Consider the following 23,753-nt stretch of genomic DNA (forward strand, 5'->3'; position numbering starts at 1 on the left):
GAGATGCCCATTGTTATATTGGGTGACCCTGCTTACCCTCTACTTCCCTGCCTGATGAAACCCTTCAAAGGAGCCCTGGTTCCCAGCTAGGAAAACTTTAATCACAGACTGAGCGGGTGCAGAGTGATCGCGGAATGCGTCTTTGGACATTTGAAAGCAAGGTTCAAATGTTCATGGATCCATCTGGACTTTTCTGAAGCTGATATCCCCACCACTATTACACCCTGTGCTATTTTGCACAACATATTTGAATCAAGGCAGGAGACATTCCCATCTATCTGGAATTCTGGAGCAAAGGTAATAGACAGGGCTTACTCACAGCCATCTACACTGCCATCCATTAGTAGCCACACTCAGGCTGCAGCAATAAGGAACACTTTAAAAAAGAGCTTTATGACTGATCTGTAACACACATGGCACCTATGTATGTCTCTGCCATAATGCCAATAAATCAACCATGTTGTAATGAATGAATGCTTTTTTTTGGTGGGAGGGGCTTAAATTGCTGTAAACAGAATGTGCTGTGCTTTTGGTGCCCCACCTTACCCACCCCGCCGCCTGGCCCAGTTCCCTCAGCCACATGTCTACTGCAGACAAGGAAGTTTCACTGCCCAGCTGTGCCTTCAGCGGCACTAACCCTCCTCCCACCTGCCCATTTTGATTTGTGTTCCCCCCCACACGTGCCTGCAGGACAGGAAATCACACCAAACTCCAAGGAATGATTTTATTTTGTCAGGAGAAGATGTTAAGTGTCTGGGAAAAGAAGCCTTCTCAACGGTACTTGCATAGCCTTTTGCAGTGGCCCTTGGGGCTGGAATGGCAGGGTAGCCTTGCCCTCGCTCCCTCTGTGGGGACCCCGATGTTGGAGGGTGGGCAACCTCCCCTCAGGGGATTCATCGCAGGGACCATGACAACAGGGGGTGGGTGCCTTCTCCTAAGGGGAATCTGGCCAGCGGTTATCAGCTGATGTCCTGCTGGGTTGGGAGTTCCTCTGCAACTGAAGCAGGGAGGGCAGGATCTCTGTCTGCTCAATAGCAGCCGTTACAAGCTTTGCCTCAGCCTTGGTCTGCTTTACCATGACCTCAGTGTGCTCTGCCATGGCCTCAATCATCTTTGACAATTGCTGCTGCTGCAGGTCAAGCATTTTCTTGAAGCTGTACTGTAACACTACTGAGCAGTGTCCTTTGTCAAGTTCTTGTGCTCTTCCTGAGTGTCTTGCATGTGCAGCAGGATCATATCTTGTTTATTTCCTGCGTCTCCTGGTTTTCTCTGCAACACTGGACACTGGGCCTGGAAAATAAAGGTAAAAATTAAGATACAAGTGACAAAGTGCTTTGAAGTGCTATGAGTGGGTCTTTCTATGTACTATCACTGAAAGTACACTTTCGAAGGATGCATGGGTTAGTAAGGATGGGTTAGCATGCATTTCACAATACCTCACCTGCCATCACTTCACCAGCACATTGTTTTGTGTACATGGTAAGTTATAAGCAGTTGTCCTCTTTTGGTGGGAACAGAAAGGTCTGCAAAGCATGGGCAGCCACCAGGTGTCTTGGCCAGGTGTCCTGTGGCAGTGGCAAATGGACAGCTGCATGTGGGGCTTCAATGCACTATAAAAATAATTTAAAGAAAAAAAGTATCCAAAAAAAGGCTGGATGTAAAGGGACATGGGAGAGGAAGAGCACAGCAGAGGAAACCGCTGCAGGGTGCAGGAGGGTTCCTGAGAACTGAAAACAAATGGTGTTTGGTAAGGGACATGGGAGGGGAAACACACACTAGAGCCCAGCAGCCACATGACACCTGGGAGTCCTGCTCTGGGGGTAAGTGGGATTGGGAGGGGGAATGCCCAGCAGAGCCTGGCAGCAGCATGGCGCGAGGGGAGCCATGAAAAATGAAAAGAAATGCTGGTTGGAAAGGGACATGTGGGGGGAACACCCCCCTCCCCCCAGTGCCTGCAAACTGCATTGTAGGGTGGGGAATGGAGTGCCCACCAGCTGCTGCAGGCCAGAAAGACACCACCCTCCTAAAACTAACAGATATGGAGAAAGAACAGCTGCTCCTGCAGTGTGACTAAAAGCCTGGACAATTTGCTAAAATGCTGTGTGATGCCATGACACGCTATCTGGTTGCCTGTCATGGCAAGGTGTGCTACCATGGAAGCTGCAACCAGTCAAACCTGCCCATGAATCTTGGGTGGGGTGGGGTGGGAAGAGTGCCTGGATGAGGCCTTTGAGGAGATCTCCAGAAAAGAGAAACATTCCATCCCAAGAAACAGTAACACGCTGTTCTGAGGGACACAGAAGCACAGCAAGCAAGCCTGTACCTAGCAAATCTCTATAGCTGTACCCTCCCCCAACCTGCTTCTAGCATGCAGAATAAAGACTCAACAAAACTGCTTGTTCCAGAGGGCTCCGGGACCGGTGTGGAGGGGACTGCTGTGGAGGGGAATTCTGTGGAGGAGCCTGCCATGGAGGGGACCAGTTTCAGGTCTATGGTGAAGAGCTCCAGGCTGTACAGAACAACTTCCTCTGTCCCCTGCTTGTTACTCCTTTCCATTGCCCTCTTCGTCTGGGCCACATTGCTCTGCGGTGCTCACCCTGGAATCCGTAGCAGGGCCTCCACAAGTATCGTAATTCAGTTTGGGCTCCATGGTGGGGTTGCTTCCCACAAGCATGTGGAGCTGTTGATAATAGCCATCCTGACCACTGGTTGTCTTCCCGGACTGCTTGATTGGTCTGCTTGAGTTCTTTAACCTTCACCCGGCATTTCGTAGAGTCCTGGGAGTGACCTCGGGCTGCCATCTTGCGCACCATCTTATCACTGATGGCTATGTTTCTCTTGGCCACACAAAGTCTCTTCACCACCAGTCGTTCTCCCCAAATGGCAGTGAGACCCAGAATCTTCTGGTGGGTCCAAGCTGTGAGCCTGAGAAGTGCTAGGCAGATCACTACCCTGAATGCTCATGATTGCGGTGCAGGGCTACCGATAATTGCTACCAATGTCGTGTAATGCAGTGGTCAAAGTGATTTTTTCATAATGGACCCCCTTTTATTTGCAAAACGTGGCTGCTAAATTCCAATTCAAATTTTAATTCAGATTCAATCCAAACTTCATGAGCTTACTTCGACCTTCTTCTTGCATACCTGACAGCAGTGCACAGCGAAGCAGCCATACTTGGAGGGTCACTGAGTAGCTTTGTGGGATATATATGGGACACCACAATTGCTTAATGAATTGCAACATGTAGCTGAATTCCCTTCATGCTTCACATTAATAAATCCCTCCTTGAATTCATTGTGGGGAAGGTGTTAAAATCCCAATTCCACCTAGGCCAAGCTGGTAGTGAGGGAAAATTTCCTTTTCAGACACCTTGAAAAGGCAATGAGTGCACAGCAGATCATGACCAAATTTAGTATTTTGATGGCTAAAAGGAGTTGAGTGTGGGTGCTACCTCACCTGCTCCATGGTAAGGGGTTATATCGCCTATGTTTGTCCCTTATTTCAAACCTTCCAGGCCAGGGAAGGAGTCAGCCTCGCCACATTGACCCATTTCCCCCTTTTACAGCAGCGTCTGACCTTTCTCCCCTTCCCCCACTTGTAGCCCTATAGAGAACTGTTCCATGTCCCTCTGCCAGCCGAAAAACAATCTCTCATCCCCCCTACTGCGCCTCTGTTTAGAGGTGCAGTGTGATCATTTAATTGGTGACTGCTGACAATTGTTAAAACCTTCCAACACAGCTGGATGAATCTCTGCTGATTTCAGAAATATTTCCTGTTAAAAAATGAGCACAGGTAGTGGTAATATGTTAAGTGCCCAGTATATTTTGGACTTCACCACTAGTTGTTGCATTGTACTCCAGAATCTAAGCTTTCATCTATTTAATTTTTTTTAAAAAAGCCGTTATTGTGAAGATGGAGTGATCTTGTAAATGTGATCCCTAAACAGATTGTTACAGATTTTCTCCCTGTTTGTGGTGGCCTGAAACAGTAACCCTGAGAGGTATGAACTACTGGATTTTCTGCTGATGAGTATGAAAATGTGTTTTGTAGGTTTCAGTGATATTTATTGATCATTTTACAGAAAGATTCAGCTAATATGCTCTATCCCCCAAAATCAAACTCCCCAGATCTCAGAAGCCATATCTCAGACAAAAGTTCCACCTTCCCACAAAAACCTCTGCAGTGCAATCGATCACTGGCAATACAAGTATCTCTGACGTGTCAGCAACTAAAAATGGAATAATGAATTTAATATCAAACAAATAAGAGGAGAGCTACTGACCTCCACTGGATTACTCATTTTTATATTTAATATAAAACATCAAAATTAAAATTATAATTGAAGTTGCTGTTTAATTTCTAGTCTACAAGGCTTTGGATAATGGGGTGGCAATTAACTGGGACAAATGACTCAATGGTGTAACTCTAAAGAAATGGTAAGAATTAATTCGAATAATGAATTTTAAATGATAGAAGAATGCATGGACATGAGATTCTAGAATTGTATCTGGACATTGAATGGGAATGTCAAGTTAGAGATTCTTGACTTTTGATCTTGTAGTGTTAAAATACTCATGTAATTTAATACTAGTTCTTGTCATTTGATTACGTATAGAACAATGACAGTAGTAGTTTTTTAAACTGTGAATTAGAGCTGGGTGATTTGGGAGGGAAGGGGTGCAGTAGCTTATTTGACAGAAAAAAATGTTGTTTTGATCAACCAGAAACTATTCCCAAATTTATATCAACTTTGGATAATAGTTTCACCAAACAAAAACTTAAATTTGGGGGGTGGGGGCTTTTAGGGGGGCTGGAGTCAAAAACCCTTATGTGATTAGTCATGGAACTAGCAAAAGAGAATGAGAATGATCTAGGGCACTCTCCTAGGATGTGGGAAACCTAGACTGAAGTCTCTGCTGAAATTATTATTCTTATGTATACATTACTTTTGCTGTGTCCGTTCATCTGGGCAAAGTGTTACCATATTTCCCCACACACACAAACAGTGTCAGCAGAAGCCCCTCCCCCAGCCATCATGGAGACTAGGCCCCCAACAGACCTCCACACACACTGTGCCATCCCCAACCCCTCCCCAGCCAGTGCAGGGCCCAGACCAGCCACCCCACTGGAGGACCCCCCTCTACTGTGCCAGCCCCAGCCCCTCCCCCAGTCAGTGCGGTGCCCCAGCGCACCCCTGGCATAGCATGGGATGTGGCCCATACACTTCGGATGTGTATTACCACATGTTTCTCTCTAGAACTTTCTTCCAGCCCAACTTCTGCTTGCAACTGGAGCTGCAACAGGGCTTCTAGTTTTTTTATAAAAAGTGGAACAGCTTCATCAGGAAGACTGAGAAATAGCCATATTACAGTCTCTGATTCCCTAATTCATAGGTCTTCCCTACAGTGCAGGAGACTCCTAAATTCAAATCCCTGCTCCACATCAAGCAGACAGGGAACTTAATCTGTATCTGCCACAACCTAAGCAGTGAGTTAAAAATTGTATAAAATTGCTGCTGCTACTTTCTCCTCTAGCCATCTTGTGACTCTAGTCCCCTTTTGCTTTTGCTTAGTTTCCTAAGTCAAAACAAAATATTTTGAGTTGGATTGAACAAAATATTTCATTCAATCCCACTCAAGTTTTAGTCTGACCTTTCAAATTAGTGAAAATTTTTAAAAAATTGATTTGCTATAACTCAAAATGAAACTTTTATTCAGCTTTTTGGGATATCCACTATTTGCCCACCTCTGACTGATACATGGATCGCAATGTTTCACAAGAAGAAAGTGAATATGTAGTTTGTAAGAAAGGAATTATCTATTCATCCTCTATGCATATAACAAAAATTACTGATGTTTAATGCTCAAATAAAGTTTTGACATGCTAAGTTGGTTAAACATTGGTTTCATTGTCATCCAAGCAGGCAGAAATTTTTGCTGTTTATATAGCTCTTCTGTAGCAGGACAAGAATTCTAATGGATTTTAATTAACATGTGTGATGTGGTTTTGTTCTGTTTTGTTTTTTTCTTTTTCAGTTAGAACAGCCATTACTCAGAACTGCCCAAGTCAGCACTTCAGCAGATGGCAACTTAAATGAGCTTCATATTACAATAAAATGCTGTAATACTCTCCAGTCGCAAAAAAAACACCTTCAGCCAAATCCTTATGTTGTCTACAAGTTCTTTGATTTCGCAGACCATGATACTCCCATTATTCATAGCAGTAACAGCCCACAATTTGATGATCATATGTATTTTCCACTGCAAATGAATGCAGATTTAGACCAATACTTAAAATCAGAATCCTTGAATTTTTATGTATTTGATGATGGTGAAACAGAAGAGGGTATTTATGTAGGGAAAGCCACTGTTCCTCTTATCTCTTTAGCGCATGACAGATACATCTCAGGTAAGAATTTCACTTTTTCAAAGCTAACTAACTCTTCACCTACTGCTTCATAATGTATTTTGTGTGTCTAATTCACTGTGTTTTTCTATTTTTTACACCAACATAAACTGAAATCCTGATGTTGAGGACCTTCATCTCCACTTATCACCAGAAAAACAACAGCAAGCCAAAGCTGGAAATCTGTACATTGAATGCAAGGTCCAGCTGTTGGAGCAATTGGAGTGATGGGGGCACTTGTATTTTATTTAAAAAAAAATCTTCCCCATAAATTTAAAAAAAGTAAACCAACACAAACTCTACGGCAAAGTTCTCATTTAGTCTAATCACAGTAATTACAAGTAGCATCTTTTTACCTTTTGATCCTGTGTTTTTCTGCTGATGAATGGTCTTTTAAATCATTATTTTGACTGGTATGAAAACTATATAATAATTTAGCCTGACTGATTTAAACCGTTATTCATTAATAGTGACCGAGTTAATTGATAAGTCATCATTTTTTCTTTCTTCTAGTAATATTTTCCTTGCATTTTTTTTGCATAGTAAATTTGACTCTCCAAAATCTATCCTGTTTGATTGAATTATCAGTTATATTTTTATGACACCAGATCATTAGCATTTGTACTTCACATGGTTATTAGTGCTAACATCACTTGGAAAGGGCTAAACTAAACATTAGATTTCCTAACTTGTTGCTTTGTTAAAATGGGCCTCTGTAAAGCTCATAGAAAACAAATATAGGTTAAATGAGTTTTCTTAAAAGAAATCTTGAAATCCTTCTGAATGCTTCTGTTTAATTAAAGAAGTTATCTGGCTCTTTTGAAGATCTACTTTCATGAATTTATTTTTAAATATTTAGTGACAGTAATAACCTTTATAATAGAAAACAATTTGTATTTGTGTTTTTTCGCTCTTTGTCAAGTGATAGCTATCTTCATTTTTCTAATAACAGCATGCTGATTTACTCTATGGTTACCTTCCACTGTTTGAGTTCATGTGGAAGGGGTGGGGGGGCTTTCCTTTATTAACTGAATTGCAAAAATCAATCAGGAAGTTATCATGAGAGAACCCTTTGTCATCTTTCAGGAACAGAATTTGTAACCACAACGTGTACTAGACAGATAATAAATGTGAAAAAACATCCACAAACTAATACAAACATAAATGAATAAATATAACTGCAATTTTTAGAGAGGAGGAAAACTCTTAGGTTTATATGTGGAATTGAGGCATATAGCTAGGAATAATTTGAGAATATGGTGAAATATTAAAACACTGCATATTAAATTTTGAGTTATCTAGTAAACAAAGCTAAGTGAAAGTTTTTGCTATGTTTGTTTGTTTTTAAAATAATGCTGTCACAGAAAAACCTATATATAAATTATTAATTTCATACATAACTGCACTTAATTGGTGCTCTAGGTCAGGGGTCTTCAACTTCCAGGTCCAGACCCACATGCAGCTCTTTATGGACTTTGTGGCTTCCAATATTATACAGTAAAACCCCAAGATATGCACATTCAAGTTGCACGTATCTCAGGTTAGCACAACTGCTGCCCCTGACAGGAGCAGGAAAACTGCTCTTGTCAGGGGTAGCAGCCTGGCTCCCAGGTCCCCTCTGTTGGTATGAGCCAGGAAACAGAGAGGCAATGTGCTGTTCAGTTTCCTGCCTCCTGTGAGCATGGTGGTCAGTTTCCTGTCTCCCCATCACTCAAGGCACTGGTCAGTTTCGTGGATCCCCTAGTTACCCAAAAATTCTACCTAAGCAGGGTTGCCAAGAACACACCTGCCATGTAAGTTGGGGTCTACTGTAATTGCAGAGTTAAAAACAAACAAAAAAAATCTGCTTTTTTTTTCTTTTTTGGTAAACGGTGAATGTCTAAAAGCCCAAAAATGAACAAGAGTGATGTAAATAGCAAATGATATGTGACCTTGAAACATTGGATAACTCCCACAGGTGTCCTCTAGAGATCGAAAAGGTTTAGGAGCAAAAGTCGGGAAGACCATAGTACAACTACACATACATAAAGTGTGAGCAAACACAATAAGGAAAAAGTTTGTGAACGTCCTGTAGTAAACATGGATCGCATTATATATCTTATGTGTGCTGTTCCTAAAATAGGGGTTACAAAAGTATGGTTTGACATTGTTTATAAAGGACTAGCTTGTACTCACATACATTGTGGCTCTTGAATTGTTGGGTTTTTTTACTGAATTGGAAAAAATGGCTCTTCTTGCTAATTCAGTTGTTGACCCCATGCTCTCGTTTTTGTTCTTTAGGCTGCCTTTTAATATGTACAGCTTTTTTTTAGAAAACATACTTATTCTCAGAGGATAATTGACTCCTTAGTGCCTCACTAGCAGATAATGTCATGAACTTATTAGCAGGGATCCATACTGATACTCTAAATGTGTAATGCTATTATGTATTGAAGAGAAAATATATGATTGATCTATGGAGAAAAGATTTTAATGTGTATATAAAATAGGAAAACATTTTCCAGATCGGCTTAGAAATTTGCATGGATAAAACCCACCTAATCAGATGGAAATGGAGTGGAAAAACAGAATCCATTGTTTATATAACAGGGAAAGGTGGGGAGGTTGATTCCCGTGCTTAATCGTGTGATCCTGAAGAGTTTAGCACATAAAAACTGAATTATCCTACTTGACAGAGGCCTCCAACCTGTGTATATTTGGATGCCACCATCGATGAGCAAGGTTTGTTGGGCTTCCATTCTAAACAGTGCTTGCTCTAGGTCTCACCAAAACAACCCTTACTGAATTCACTAAGGGAACTCAGCAACAGGCATTCTTTTACATTGCCGTAAAATGAAATTTCCTTCTCCAAGGTAATGCCCCATGAGGAAATTGTGGCACATCCACTAAGCTTTGACTGTTTTGCACTGCTTTTTTCCCTGTTGTAGTTAATAGTCTTCTCTTACAACCCTTTGCTTTTAATACTTTCAATGTGAGGCTTGAAACTACAAGGGACATTATTTTTGCTTTGAATGCATATTCTACAGCCTGTCCCAAGGTAGATCAAGAAACTCAATGCCATTCCTCTAATTCTTATATTGCATATTGTTTCACTTTGCATTATAGCTACATAGGTTTTGCATCTTCCTTTCAGGTACATTTGAACTAATAGATTCTGAAGGACAGTCTTCTGGCACCATCAGTGTTGAACTAAAATGGAGGTTTACCTACCTACCTCCAAGTAGATCAACAATGGCAACAGACCTAGTGAGCTGCATCCAAAATGAAAAATTAGCAGCAGCTAAATTACCAGTGAAGGAGGAAGTGCAGACTCTAGCCTTGACACCTTCTTTTGCTTCATCAGTAACAGTAAGTAAATAACAAATTCAAAGACGTAGCAATAGAGAAGACCTTTTACAGTAGGTCATCCTATCCAAATCTTCTGAGTAGGATTAATCCTTACAATAGAGTGCATTTAATAGAGACTTCAGGTTGAACCTCTAAAAACAGTGTCTTTCTGGTCCGGCAACATCCGTGGTCTGGCAGGACTGCAGATGTTCCTGGGCCAGAGAGCCCTGAGGGTCAGGTGGTAAGAGGGCCTAGGGCTGTGCGCTCTGCCAGAAAAGTGGCAAATGGGCTGGCCAGCCTGGAATCCAGCTAGGACCAGCAGCAGAAGAGCTAGCTGGCTAGGAGTCTAGGTGGGGCCACAAGCCCAGCCTGAATCACTGGCAGCAGGACTTGCTGGCCAGGAGTCCAGGCAGGGCTACAACCAGCAGTGGAAGGGCTGATTAGTTGGGAGTTTGGCCAGCGGCAGGCCTGGCAGTGTCACCGGTAGTCCACCAGGCCTGGCAGCCCATCCAAAAGTCTGGCCAGTGGCAGAGGGCCTAGCAGCCTAGCTGGGCCTCATAATAGAACACTGAGCAGCCTGAGTAGGGCAGCAGTTGTGTATCCAGCCAGGACAGGAAGTGGAGCCAGTCATGGGGTGGAGACAGCAATTAGGGATGGTGGGCTGGCTGCTGGGTCCTATGACAGAGCTGGGCAGGGAGGCCAACAACCAGGGCCAGATGCGGGGCAGTGGCAGATGGGGCCAGAAATGGAGCTGGGAGTGGAGTCAGGCAAGGGACCATAACTGACCTCCCCTTGCCCAGCAAACTCCCTTATTTAGGACCAGTCAGGACCCAAAGGTGCCAGATGGGGAAGTTCAACCGCTGGTAGAATACTTTGTACAACCACTGCTTGGATATTCGCTGGGAAAATAAGTCCTTTTTTTGACGCTTGTAACAGTTTTATGTGCACACAGACAGTTGTATAGGAGAGACAAAGCAAACAGTAACCTTTTCAGATACAACAATTTGTAGACATTTTAAATTATTTACCTTTTGGTTTTTAAAACCATAAGTCAGATTTTACAGGGAAAAGTATTTCAGTCTTCTTCATTAATTTTGCATACATTGCTAGTTTCCACTGTGTTTCGACCTGTCACCTACAAGTTCCCGGTAAATAAACGGACAGAAATACAGTTATTGAGGTGGGAAAAGAGAAGAGCATTCAGAAGCTGAATTGAAGTGGTAGGATGTGGCAGAACAGGCATGCCTACATTTTTGGTCCTCAGCAATCTCTGATTTTTTGGTGTCTACTGTGTGGCTGTGGTCTTCAACCAACAAGCCTCTTGCTGTTCTCCTGCTTTTAGCCTTCCCCCTAGTAACCACCTACCACTTTCTCCAGTGCCCTCCTGCTCTGTGGCAACTCTCACCTACTGATTACTCGCTTCTTGGCGACTCTCACCTTCCTTTTTCTTGACTCTCTCTTCTACTCTCGTCTTTTCTGTATTTCTGTGGTTCAGATGCTAATTAGAAAGCAGCTTATGTGTTATGGATGCTTTGGCCTCTTTGTTCTTAGAGTACCAATATCACACTGTCAAACACCTTTTTAATAATATTGCTTTATCCTAGGCACCAAAGCCCAAACCAAGGCAGCGCACTGCTATAGCAGACAAGAAAGTGTCTTTTATGGATGCCACTATACTACAGATTCCAGTGAGGTTCAAGTATTAAGAATTTATGTATTGAAAATGTACTCAAGCAATAATTTTTATTTTAATAAGATGAAGCCAGTTAACTAAAATAGAGTCTCTAAGACCAATTTCAGAGTAGTAGCTGTGTTATTCTGTACCAGCAAAAACAACAAGGAGTCCTGTGGCGACTTAAAGACTAACAGATTTATTTGGATATAAGCCTTTGTGGGTTAAATACTACTTCCTCAGATGTCTCTGACAAAAGTGTTTTTCTACCCACAGAAGCCTATGCCCAAATAAATGAGTAGGTCTTTGATGCTGCAGGACTCCTTGTTGTTTTTCTAAGACCACTTGAAAAATGTTTTGAGATGAGTGTTAGTTGTAGTTTATTATTTGTTAATATGGTGTATTAATTATATTTGGGCTATATACAGTTACTTTCTTCTGCTCATAAATCCATGTGATAGCTTTAATTAATCATATTAAAAACATAGTATCAGTGCTGATCTACAAATCTGCCAACTGTCAGTTAAATGTTAGTCAGATTAAACTTTGTTTTGAACAGTAATAAATACCAGAGAGTGCAAGTGCAAACTATGTCAATCTATGTTGGATAGTAACAGAGAGGGAGCCGTGCTAGTCTATATACTATCAAAAGAAAAAAGCAGTCAAGTAGCACTTCAAAGACTTACAAAATAATTTATTAGGGCCGTGTCTACACCAGCCCAAAACTTTGAAATTGCCATGCAAATGGCCATTTTGAAGTTTACTAATGAAGCACTGAAATATATATTCAGCGCCTCATTAGCATGCGGGCGGCTGCGGCACTTCGAAATTGACGCGGCTCGTCCAGATGGGGCTCCTTTTCGAAAGGACCCCGACTACTTCGAAGTCTCCTTATTCCTATTTGCTCATAAGAATAAGGGGACTTCAAAGTACCCAGGGTCCTTTCGAAAAGGAGCCCTGTCTGGACGAGCCGCGTCAATTTCGAAGTGCTGCAGCTGCCCGCAAGCTAATGAGGCACTGAATATGTATTTCAGCGCTTCATTAGTAAACTTCGAAATGGCCATTTGCATGGCCATTTCGAAGTTTTGGGCTAGCGTAGACACAGCCTCAGTGAGCTCTTGTGGGACAGCCCCACTTCTTCAGACCATAGGCATACCAGAACAGACTCAATATGTAAGGCATAGAGAACCAAAAACAGTAATCAAAGCTGACAAATCTGAAAAAAATTATCAAGGTGAGCAAAGCAGAGAGGTGGAGGGGGAGTCAAGAGTTAGATTAAGCCAAGTATGCCAGAGCCCCTATAATGTCCCAGCAAATTTGCATCATGGTTCAAACCACATGTTAATGTGTCAAATTTGAATATGAAAGAGAGTTCAGCAGCTTCTCTTCCTAAAGCAGACGGAAAACTCTTCTTCAATAAGACGCAAACTCTTAAGTCATAAACAGAATGGCCCACTCTATTATAATGTAGACTAACTGGTTTGTGGGTCAGGAATGTTTTGATGTCTGTTTTGTGCCCATTAACTCTTTGAGAGAGTTTGAAGTCTGTCCAATATACAAAGCATCTGGGCATTGTTGGCACATGATGGCATATATGATGTTAGTTGAGAAGCATGAGAATGTGTGCGTGATTCTGTGAATAACCTGGTTAGGTCCAGTCATGGTATCGCCAGAATAGATATGTGGACAAAGCTGGCAGTGGGCTTTGTTGCAAGGAAAAGTTCCAGAACTGGTATTCCTTCAGTATAGACTGTGGCTGTTGGTTAGAATCCTCATAAGGTTGAGAGGTTGTCTGTAGGAGAGAACAGGCCTGTCACTTAGTGCCTTCTGGAGTGTGGTATCCTGATTAGGGATAGGTTGTAGGTCTTAAATAATTCGTTGCAGTGGTTTGAGTTGGGGGCTGTTGGTGATGACCAGTGGTGTTCTGTTCTTGGCTTTTTTGGGCCTATCTTGGAGTAGCTGGTCTCTGGCCCTGTCGATTTGTTTCTTTGTTATTTATTTATTTATTTATTTATTTATTGTATTTATTTATTCTCTGGGACATTATAGGGGCTCTTTGGCATACTTGGCTTAATCTAATTCTTGACTTCCCCCCACCGCCCCTCTGCTGTCTGATTTGCTCACCTTCATAATTTTTTCCTGATTTGTCAACTTTGATTACTGTTTTTGGTTCTCTGTGCCTTAAATGTTGAGTCTGTTCTGGTCTGGCTATGGTCTGAAGAAGTGGGTCTGTCCCATGAAAGCTCACCTGATAAATTATTTTGTTAGTCTTTAACGTGCTACTTGACTGCTTTTTTGTTTTGATGTGTCAGTCTATTGTTAAATTCACCTTAAAAATCAGATTGAGCAATGGTGGAATCAGGCATTTTCAGAACCGTAAATCTGAAAAATGGAAGTGGAAGTTGTATGGCTGCATTTATATGAATCTTCAACTTAAATGTAAATAATATAAATACATATTAATACATTTTAGGACCAAATTTATTCCTGAGTGCCTATTCCCCACTTTTTCCTATTTTTCCTCACAAATATTTGAAGACACATTTTTTACCATTTTGATGTTTGTCTGCCTGACTTACAGATATAGTTTTATATATAAGGTTGGGATTTTCAAAGGGAGATAGGTGCCCCAACCATATTGAAATTCAGTGGGATTTAGGGGCTCACTTTCATTCTTTGAAAAGCTAAGGTTTACTTTCAAAATGGCACAAGTAGTACAGGTTGAAACTCTGTAATCCAGAACTTTCTCTTCTGGCAAACTCCGTAATCCGGCATGATTATAGTTAGCTGGAAGACTACTTGTCATGGATGTGCCCAAGTTTCCCGTGATCCCATAAAGCCACCAGTCCTGGTTGTCAGTGTTCTGTGCTGTTATTTAGCTGTAATTTACTTCTGAATATCATCTAAGAGCCCAGTAAGCAGTGCAAGTGTTGATAATGTACTAAAAATACTGACCTCCCAGTGTCCAGAAAATTCTCTTGTTTAGCGTTGGTCAGGTCTCGAGGGTGCCAGACAAGAGAAGTTCAACCTGTATTAGTAAAAGTATCCATTAATTTTTAAAAAAAACAGCAATTTGTATGAAATATAGCCCAGACGTTGCAGCATTGTACTAATTAAAGAGTATCAGAAACACAAATGAGTTAAAAACAACAAGAAGTCCTGTGGCACCTTATAGACTAACAGATATTTTGGAGCATAAGCTTTCGTGGGCAAAGACCCACTTCATCGTTGCCCACAAAAGCTTATGCTCCAAAATATCTGTTAGTCTATAAGGTGCGACAGGACTTCTTGTTGTTTTTGAAGATACAAACTAACACGGCTACCTCTCTGATACAAATGGGTTAGAAAGAAATATAAATCTTAGTAGTCTTTTGCTTTGGTTACAGTACACTCTATTTCTTCGCTAATCATGTCACCATTTTGACAATGCAAAAAATTGCAGTTGCTAAGAGGAAGCTCAATTGACAGCTGGACTGAAAGTTTGCTTTTTGTGTTAGTTTTATAGTATCAGTTAAATGTATCTCCTTATTTTATGCCAATAACTTAGAACCCTGTTACTGATGAGGAAATTGAACAGAAAATCAAGTCTGATACACCCATTTCTTCAAATGTTCCACAGGTATGAGGTGGTTCAAATTTTATGTCATATGCCAGTTTGTGATTGAATTCTGTTATGTGTTGATAGCTGTAGCAGAAAATTCAGTATAGCTGCATCTACACAGCCTGTCCCTTTCGGAAGGTGCATGCAAATACAGCTGATCAAAATGCAAATGAGGTGCTAATTTGCATGTTGTCCAACTCATTTGCTTAATGGTGGCCACTCACTATTCTGGAAGCACTGTTTTCGGGGAAAAAACAGCCAGGTAGATGGGATTTGTTCAAACGCAAACCCTGTTTTCAGAAGATCCCTTCTTCCTATTTTGTTTCAGGAGGGCGGGATCTTTCAAAAATGGAGTTTGTTTTCGAAGGAATCCCATCTACACAGCTGGTTTTTTCTCCAAAAACAGCACTTCCAGAAATGCGATCTCATGAGAGTATGCAAATGAGGAATGAGATTTGTAAATCTGTGCTTCTTCCTCGAGTGTCCCTGTGGGTGCTCCACGATAGGTGTCGGGCTCGCCCCAGCACCACAGGTCGGATCTTTCCAGAAGTTTCTGCCGGACCGCGCATGCGCCGGCGCGCGCTGCTCCCTTGCGCGCTCCCAGCCACATGCGTGATCCGGTCCCCGCCAGTTCCTCTTTGGCTACGTCTACACGTGCCCCAAACTTCGAAATGGCCATGCAAATAGCCATTTCAAAGTTTACTAATGAAGCGCTGAAATGCATATTCAGCGCTTCATTAGCATGCGGGCGGCAGCGGCGCTTCGAAATTGACGCGCCTTGCCGCCGCACGGCGCGTCCAGACGGGGCTCCTTTTCGAAAGGGCCCCGCCTATTTCGAAGTCCCCTTATTCCCATGAGCTCATGGGAATAAGGGGACTTCGAAGTAGGTGGCTTCCTTTCGAAAAGAAGCCCCGTCTGGACGCGCCGTGCAGCGGCAAGGCGCGTCAATTTCGAAGCGCCGCTGCCGCCCGCATGCTAATGAAGCGCTGAATATGCATTTCAGCGCTTCATTAGTCATCTTCGAAATGGCCATTTGCATGGCCATTTCGAAGTTTGGGGCACGTGTAGACACGGCCTTTAACTGCCATTGGCTGCAGACGGAATCCGCTCAGGCTACGGCCAGAGTTAGCGTATTTAATGTTTTTAAAGCGTTTAGAGTTTCTTTTTCAGTTTTTTAGCTTAAGTTAGCTTGTTATTGTTTTCAAAAAAAAAAAAAGAAAAGAGAGTAAAAAGTAAAGTTTTACAGCCTTAGTAGCAAGCGGAGCAGCGGAGGCCCAGAGACGTAAGGCCATTAGGCCTCCTGCCGCGGCAGGCTCAGTCCGAGAGGGGAACAGGCACAGAGAAGGTGCTAAGTACCCTATTAACAACTCAAACACTCACCACAATGTTCTCTTCAGGATTCAAAAAGTGTGAGTCATGTCGCGAAGCGATGCCGGCCTCCGATGGGCACAGTCAGTGCATTAGGTGCCTCGGGGAATCTCACGTCACCCAGAAATGCTCCTTCTGCGCAGAGCTCACAGCCAGAACAAGGAAGGACAGAGAGATGCAGCTGAAAATGCTGCTCTTTGACAAGGCCCTCCAGCCAAACGCGCTGGAGCGGCCTCAGCAGGAGGGACCTGCAGGGGCCCATAAAAGGAAAGCTGCTTCCCTAACCCCATCAGCACAAAAACGGAGGAAGCTTTCACCAACCTGATCCCTGCCGGCAGCCACAGCGAGCGGGACGGGTGGAGCGCATAGCCCCCAGCCGCAGTCACAGCTGAGCGGCGGCAGCGCGGAGACGCACGTGGCAGAGGGTGAGCCTCCGATAATCAAACAGCCGCCCCGCACCGCGGGCAGGGCGGCGGCCAGGCAAGTGCCGGAACCGGCGGCACCGCAGCTAGCGGCACCGACCCCTGGGGAACCGGCGGTGCAGAGCTCGCAGGCACGCAGCCTGCAGGCACCGGGGAGACCACCCGCGCGGCACCGCAGCAGAGTGTGCCGAGTGCAGCGCAGACAGCGGGGCCGAGATCCCTGACGCGGAAAGGGGCGGAGCCAGCCCCACAGGGGAGGGGAAACGCAGCACAGAAAACCTGGCACCACAGCCCTTCTCCAGACAGGGCTGCAGGGCTACTCGCTCTAAGCCCTCCACTTTTGCTGTGGACTCCAACGAGGCGGCAGGGGTCACCTCCAGTATACCCTGAGCCCCCATCACCGTTCCTACAGCCAGCATCACCATGGCCCTTCCTGGGCTTTGAACCCCTGGAGTACTGCCACAAATCAGTCTCTCCATTATCTCAATCACCCAGACGATCTCGCTCCCCCAGACTCAGGGGGTATGCGCCTCCAGAGTGGTCCAGGTCTCCATCTCTGGAACAGTGCCCGTGTTGCCGTGCTCGCCCCTATCACGCGGGGCATAGACACCATAGGCATACTCCCAGGGACAGATCCCACCAGACGGTTCAATATCCCCGAGGGCAATCGCGGACAGGGACGGAAACGCAGACATCTCAGGGGGAGTTGATTCTGGAACCCCAAGACTTTCCCTCACAAGTATCTAGCGAGAGGATGTATCACCGTCAACAGGACCCAGAGGGGTCCAGAGAGGCTTACCCTAGCGGTTCCTTGCTATCTTCCCCTGACGAGGCCACGGCCCCAGGGGATGTCCATCCTCTGGACGATCTCAGACAGTTCCAAGAGCTGTTTAAAAGGGTGGCCTTCACGCAAGGCATCCAAACAGCAGAGGTGCAGGAGAAACACCATAAGGTCCTTAAAAACCTGAGACCTCCGGCCTCTTCCAAAATAGCTATTCCGCTTGATGAAGCAATCATGGAGTCCGCCGCCACAATATGGCAGACCCCTGCGTCCACTCCGCCTATAAACAAGAGAGCGGATAAGAAGTACTTCGTCCCGACGAAGGGCATGGAGTTCCTGTTCAGCCACCTGCAACCAAATTCTCTGGTGATGGAATCGTCTCAACAGAGGTCGAAAACTTCTCAGTACAAGACAGGGGGAACGGACAAAGATGCCGAGAAACTAGAGTTGTTCGGCAGAAAGGTCTACTCCTTCTCTACCCTACTGTTGAGAATGGCGAATTATGCAGTGCATCTAGCGAACCATTTCGACAACTACTCCAGGCTGACTTCGCTCATAGACTCGCTTCCAGAGGACAAGAAGCCGGTGCTCAAGGCCATTGTGCAGGAAGGCTATGCAGCCTTGAGGACAGGAGTTCAGATCGCCTTAGACATAGCGGATACGGCAGCACACTCAACAGCTACGGCAGTGGTCATACGCAGGGAGTCCTGGCTCCAGACACCGGGTATCCCGAGGGATGTGCAGGCGAAGATCGTTGATCTCCCCTTTGACACGCAGAAGCTGTTTGCTGAATCAACCGACTAGGTCCTTCATTCCAGTAAAGACTCAAGAGCTACTCTCAGGACCTTGGGGATTTACACCCCTCCATACAGAAGGAAAAAGTATTACCCCCAACAAAGACGATACCAGTATCAACCACAGCGTCCCCAGTACCACAGGGGCTACAAGCAAGGGCGACATCAACAGCACCAACAGTACAGGACTCCCAGGCGACGTTCTCAACAGAGCCATGTGTCCTCGGGGCAGGGCCAAACGCCACAAGTTTGACACACAGATTGAGGGCTGCACTATCACTACCATCGCGCAATGTCATCCAAAGCTACTATTCCACCATCGCCTCCGACCGTTCTACGGCCAGTGGCAAAAGATCACCACAGACAAATGGGTACTGGAGATCATAGCCATGGGTTACGCGATTCCCTTCCAGTCGCTCCCACCGCCACGACCTCCACCCAGACCCCACCTAAAGGATGCCTCCCACGAAGCGAGACTCAAGCAGGAGGTAGACCATCTTATGCTTATAGGGGCAGTGGAAAGAGTGCCGGAGCAACTCCGAGGGAAAGGGTTCTACTCAAGATACTTCCTCACAGAGAAAAAGACGGGAGGCTGGAGGCCCATCCTAGATCTTTGAGGCCTCAACCGGTACTTGCACAAGCAATGCTTTCGGATGATCACAGTCGCCTCTATACTTACAGCACTGGACGATGGAGATTGGTTCGCAGCCCTCGACTTACAAGACTTGTATTTCCACATAACTATTCACCCAGCTCACAGGCGTTTTCTCCGGTTTATGGTAGGCAAAGAACATTTTCAGTACAAGGTTCTGCCATTCGGCCTCTCCTCGGCCCCCAGAGTCTTCACCAAGACCTTGGCAGTGGTGTCAGCCTACCTGCACAAACAGGGGGTGTTTATATTCCCATATCTGGACGACTGCCTACTGAAAGGGGCCTCGAAGGAGGAGGTACTTCGCATGATACACGTCACAGCAGACACGTTCTCTTTGCTGGGCCTGGTCATCAATCTGGCAAAATCAAAGATAGACCCCGCACAGGACATAGAGTTCATAGGGGCACGTATAAATTCCATCACAGCAAGGGTTTATCTACCAGATGCCCACTTTCGCGCCATTGGTTCCCTCATGCAAGTCATCACCTTCAGCCCTACGGTGCCGGTTCTCACGTGCTTACAGCTGCTGGGCCACATGGCAGCAGCAACGTTTGTGGTACAGAACGCCTGATTGCATATGCGCAGCATGCAGCACTGGCTGGCGAGCATCTACAAACCGGCAGCACACACCGTCCACGGGGTGGTGTCACCCACGACAGAGGTGCGCAGATCCCTGCAATGGTGGGTAAACCCGAAGAACATGCTGACGGGTGCCCTTTCACCAACCACAAATATCTGTTTTTCTCACTACCGACACCTCCCACATAGGGTGGGGAGCACACATGGGCGAAAAGGTGACACAAGGACTATGGTCCTCCACGGAACAGTCACTGCACATAAATATACTGGAGCTCAAAGCAGTGTTCAACGCCTGCAAACACTTTCGAGACCATATACAAGGCAAAGTAGTCGGGATCAGTACAGACAATACCTCCACCATGCTTTATATAAATCGGCAAGGAGGAGCTCAGTCCCGTGCCTTATGTGCGGAAGCAGTCCGATTGTGGAACTGGTGCATCGCCAACAATATAACCTTGAAAGCCTCGTATGTACCAGGAGCTCACAATGTGAAGGCAGACCAGCTGAGCAGGCACTTCGCACTCACACACGAGTGGCAGATCCGTTCCAATCTGCTACGACCAATTTTTCACGCATGGGGATTTCCCCAGATAGACCTGTTTGCCACTCAACACAACAAGAAGTGCCCACAATACTGCTCCACGCCAGGACTGGGATGGGGGTCCTTGGGACCCTGGGGGACGCATTCGTGATCTCGTGGAGGGGCCCCCTGCTCTACGCATTTATTCCCACAGTGCTTATCCACAAAGTCTTGCAGAAAGCCAGGAGAGAGAAAGCCCGAATGATCCTAGTAGTCCCAACGTGGGATCGACAGCAATGGTTCCCCTTACTCCTGCGCATGTCGGACCATCCACCGATGCCCCTCCCGGTGGCACCGGATCTGCTTATGCAAGCCCAGGGGTCCATAGTGCATCCACACCCCCGAGGCCTGCGACTGCAAGCATGGTTAATCCATGGCTCAGCTCCCTAGAGAGCACGTGTACGGAGGGAGTGCAATAAGTCCTAGAAAGTAGCAGGAGGACTTCCACCAGGAAGACCTATAAGCAAAAACGGACTTGATTCACTGCATGGTGTTCTACCAAGCAATTAGCCCCCCTTGCTGCGCCTATACCTGTAATACTAGAGTATTACTGGACCTCAAGAGAGGCGGACTCTCCCTATCCTCGTTGAAGGTCCACCTTGCCGCTATATCGGCTTTCAGACATGAAGAGGAAGGGCACACGGTGTTTGCCCATCCCATGGTTACCAGGTTCCTCAAAGGGCTGGTCAACCTATACCCGCCTCGGAAACCGCTTCCACCTTCGTGGAGCTTGGACCTGGTGCTTAATGCGCTAACGGGACCACCGTTTGAACCCTTAGCCACAGTTTCCCTCCGTCTCCTTACGATAAAGACGACCTTCCTTCTTGCAATCATGTCAGCTCGCAGGGTGAGCGAGCTTGCTGCAGTTACGGCAACGCCACCCTGCACAGTAATTTCCAAGGAGGCAGTAACCTTACGGCTGCATCCAGCCTTTGTTCCCAAAGTTTCTTCAGAGTTTCATATTAACGAACCTATAGTTTTACCCTCGTTTTATCCAAAGCCTCATAACTCCAACAAAGAGGCGCGCCTACACCTCCTGGACATGAGAGCTACGTCTACACGTGCCCCAAACTTCGAAATGGCCATGCAAATGGCCATTTCGAAGTTTACTAATGAAGCGCTGACATGCATATTCAGCGCTTCATTAGCATGCGGGCGGCAGCGGCGCTTCGAAATTGACGAGCCTTGCCGCCGCGCGGCGCATCCAGACGGGGCTCCTTTTCGAAAGCACACCACCTACTTCGAAGTCCCCTTATTCCCGTGAGCTCATGGGAATAAGGGGACTTCGAAGAAGGTGGCGTCCTTTCGAAAAGGAGCCCCGTCTGGATGCGCCACGCGGCGGCAAGGCTCGTCAATTTCGAAGCGCCGCTGCCGCCCGCATGCTAATGAAGCGCTGAATATGCATGTCAGCGCTTCATTAGTAAACTTCGAAATGGCCATTTGCATGGCCATTTCGAAGTTTGGGGCACGTGTAGACACAGCCGAGGAGAGCACTGGCTTTCTATATAGACAGAACTAAGTCCTTCTGGAAAACGGATAGACTCCTAGTCTCTCTCTCTCCCAAATCAAAAGGAGAAGGTCTCTCTTCGCAGAGAATCTCGAAGCACATCATGGCTACGTCTACACGTGAAGCCAACATCGAAATAGCTTATTTCGATGTTGCGACGTCGAAATAGGCTATTTCGATGAATAACGTCTACACGTCCTCCAGGGCTGGCAACGTCGATGTTCAACTTCGACGTTGCTCAGCCCAACATCGAAATAGGCGCAGCGAGGGAACGTCTACACGTCAAAGTAGCACACATCGAAATAGGGATGCCAGGCACAGCTGCAGACAGGGTCAACGGGCGGACTAGCGCTTCCGGGGCAACAGCTAGCCGCTCCCTTAAAGGGCCCCTCCCACATACACTCAGCCTGCACAGCACGCGGTCTGAGGAGCCATAGGCACACAGACCCCGGGCGACGCAGTCATGGACCCCCAGCAGCAGCAGCAGCAGCAGCAGCAGCTAGAGGTCCACCCAGCCCTCCCGGCAGGAGCAGGGCTTGCCCTGGCCCATGCCATGTGGGAGGCAGCTGAGTACCTTCTTGCCCCAGGGGAGGAGATGCCCCCAGGGCAGCAGGGCTCAACCCCTACCCCTGCAGCACCCCGCTCCACCCCCCGCCTCACACGCCGGCGGCTGTGGAGCTACCCCACCAGCACCGACTGGTGGGAGCGGCTGGTGCTTGGGGAGTGGGACGACGACCACTGGCTCAGGAACTTCAGGATGACCTGGCACACATTCCTGGAGCTGTGCCAGTGGCTCACCCCCGCACTCAGGCACCAGGACACTGCCATGCGGCGTGCCCTCCCTGTGGAGAAACAGGTCGGCATCGCTGTCTGGAAGCTGGCCACTCCGGACAGCTACCGATCCGTGGGGCAGCAGTTTGGTGTCGGAAAGGCCACCGTCGGGGCTGTCTTCATGGAGGTCAGAGAACCCACAGGGGGAGGCCAGGGCAGGGCAGGGGGGCCAGGGCAGGGCAGGGCAGGGCAGGGCAGGGCAGGGCCACGCACACCCTGCTCACCCCTCATTGGGGCTGTCCCATGTGCTTTCCCTGCAGGTCGTGCGTGCCATCAACGCCATGCTCCTGCACAGCCTCGTGAGGCTGGGGGACCCACATGCCACTGTCGCCGCCTTTGCCACCCTGGGCTTCCCCAACTGCTTCAGGGCTCTGGATGGGACTCACATCCCCATCCGCGCCCCGCATCACAGTGGAGGACGATACCTCAATCGGAAGGGCTACCATTCTGTCGTCCTGCAGGCCTTGGTGGACAGCCGGGGACGTTTCCAGGACATTTACGTGGGCTGGCCTGGCAGCACCCACGACGCCCGGGTTTTTTGGAACTCGGGCCTGTGCCGCCGGCTGGAGGCGGGGACCTACATCCCCCAGCGGGAGATCCCTCTGGGGGACACCACCATGCCCTTCTGCGTCATCGCAGATGCGGCCTACCCCCTCCGGCCGTGGCTCATGCACCCCTACACGGGCCATCTCTCCTCTAGACAGGAGCGCTTCAACGAGCGCCTGAACCATGCGCGCCAGGTGGTGGAGCGCTCATTTGGCCGCCTCAAGGGACGCTGGAGATGTCTCCTGACCCGCCTGGATGCGGGCCCCAACAACATCCCCCAGATTGTGGGTGCCTGCTGCGCCCTGCACAACCTCGTGGAGAGCAAGGGGGAGACCTTTCTGCAGGGCTGGGCCGCGGAGGCCGGCAGGGCACACGTGCAGCCACCTGCTGCCCCCAGTCGGCAGGTGGACCCAGAGGGGACCCGGGTCCGGGAGGCCCTGCAGGCCCACTTCGACCAACAGGCCGCGGGGTGAACTCTGCCCAGGCCCCCTACTGCCCGCCCCTTCCTCCCCCACGCTCCTGCCCCAACGCCCACACCATGGAGCACCCCACCGCCCCCCCCTCCCACTTGTCCTGGACAAATGACAGCACGAACTTGTGGGTGAACGTAAACTTTTTTTTCGTCTTTACGAAACTTTTTTTTTTTTGTAAATAAATAAATATGTGAAACACAAACCAAAAAGGAGGG

The 23,753-nt window shown here is 46.8% G+C and overlaps 1 protein-coding gene across 1 annotated transcript in view; it reads left to right on the forward strand.

The window, feature by feature from the left end:
• Window positions 1-23,753, forward strand: part of RPGRIP1L (RPGRIP1 like) — a 193,958-nt gene that overhangs the window by 111,480 nt on the left and 58,725 nt on the right. The window contains exons 18-21 of the mRNA XM_075009174.1: window positions 6,036-6,408; window positions 9,539-9,753; window positions 11,337-11,420; window positions 14,952-15,023. Coding sequence (XP_074865275.1) covers window positions 6,036-6,408; window positions 9,539-9,753; window positions 11,337-11,420; window positions 14,952-15,023 — 744 coding nt within the window. The remainder of the gene's footprint in view (window positions 1-6,035; window positions 6,409-9,538; window positions 9,754-11,336; window positions 11,421-14,951; window positions 15,024-23,753) is intronic.

Source organism: Carettochelys insculpta, chromosome 14 (genome assembly GCF_033958435.1).
Source record: "Carettochelys insculpta isolate YL-2023 chromosome 14, ASM3395843v1, whole genome shotgun sequence".
NCBI classification, from domain to species: domain Eukaryota; kingdom Metazoa; phylum Chordata; order Testudines; family Carettochelyidae; genus Carettochelys; species Carettochelys insculpta.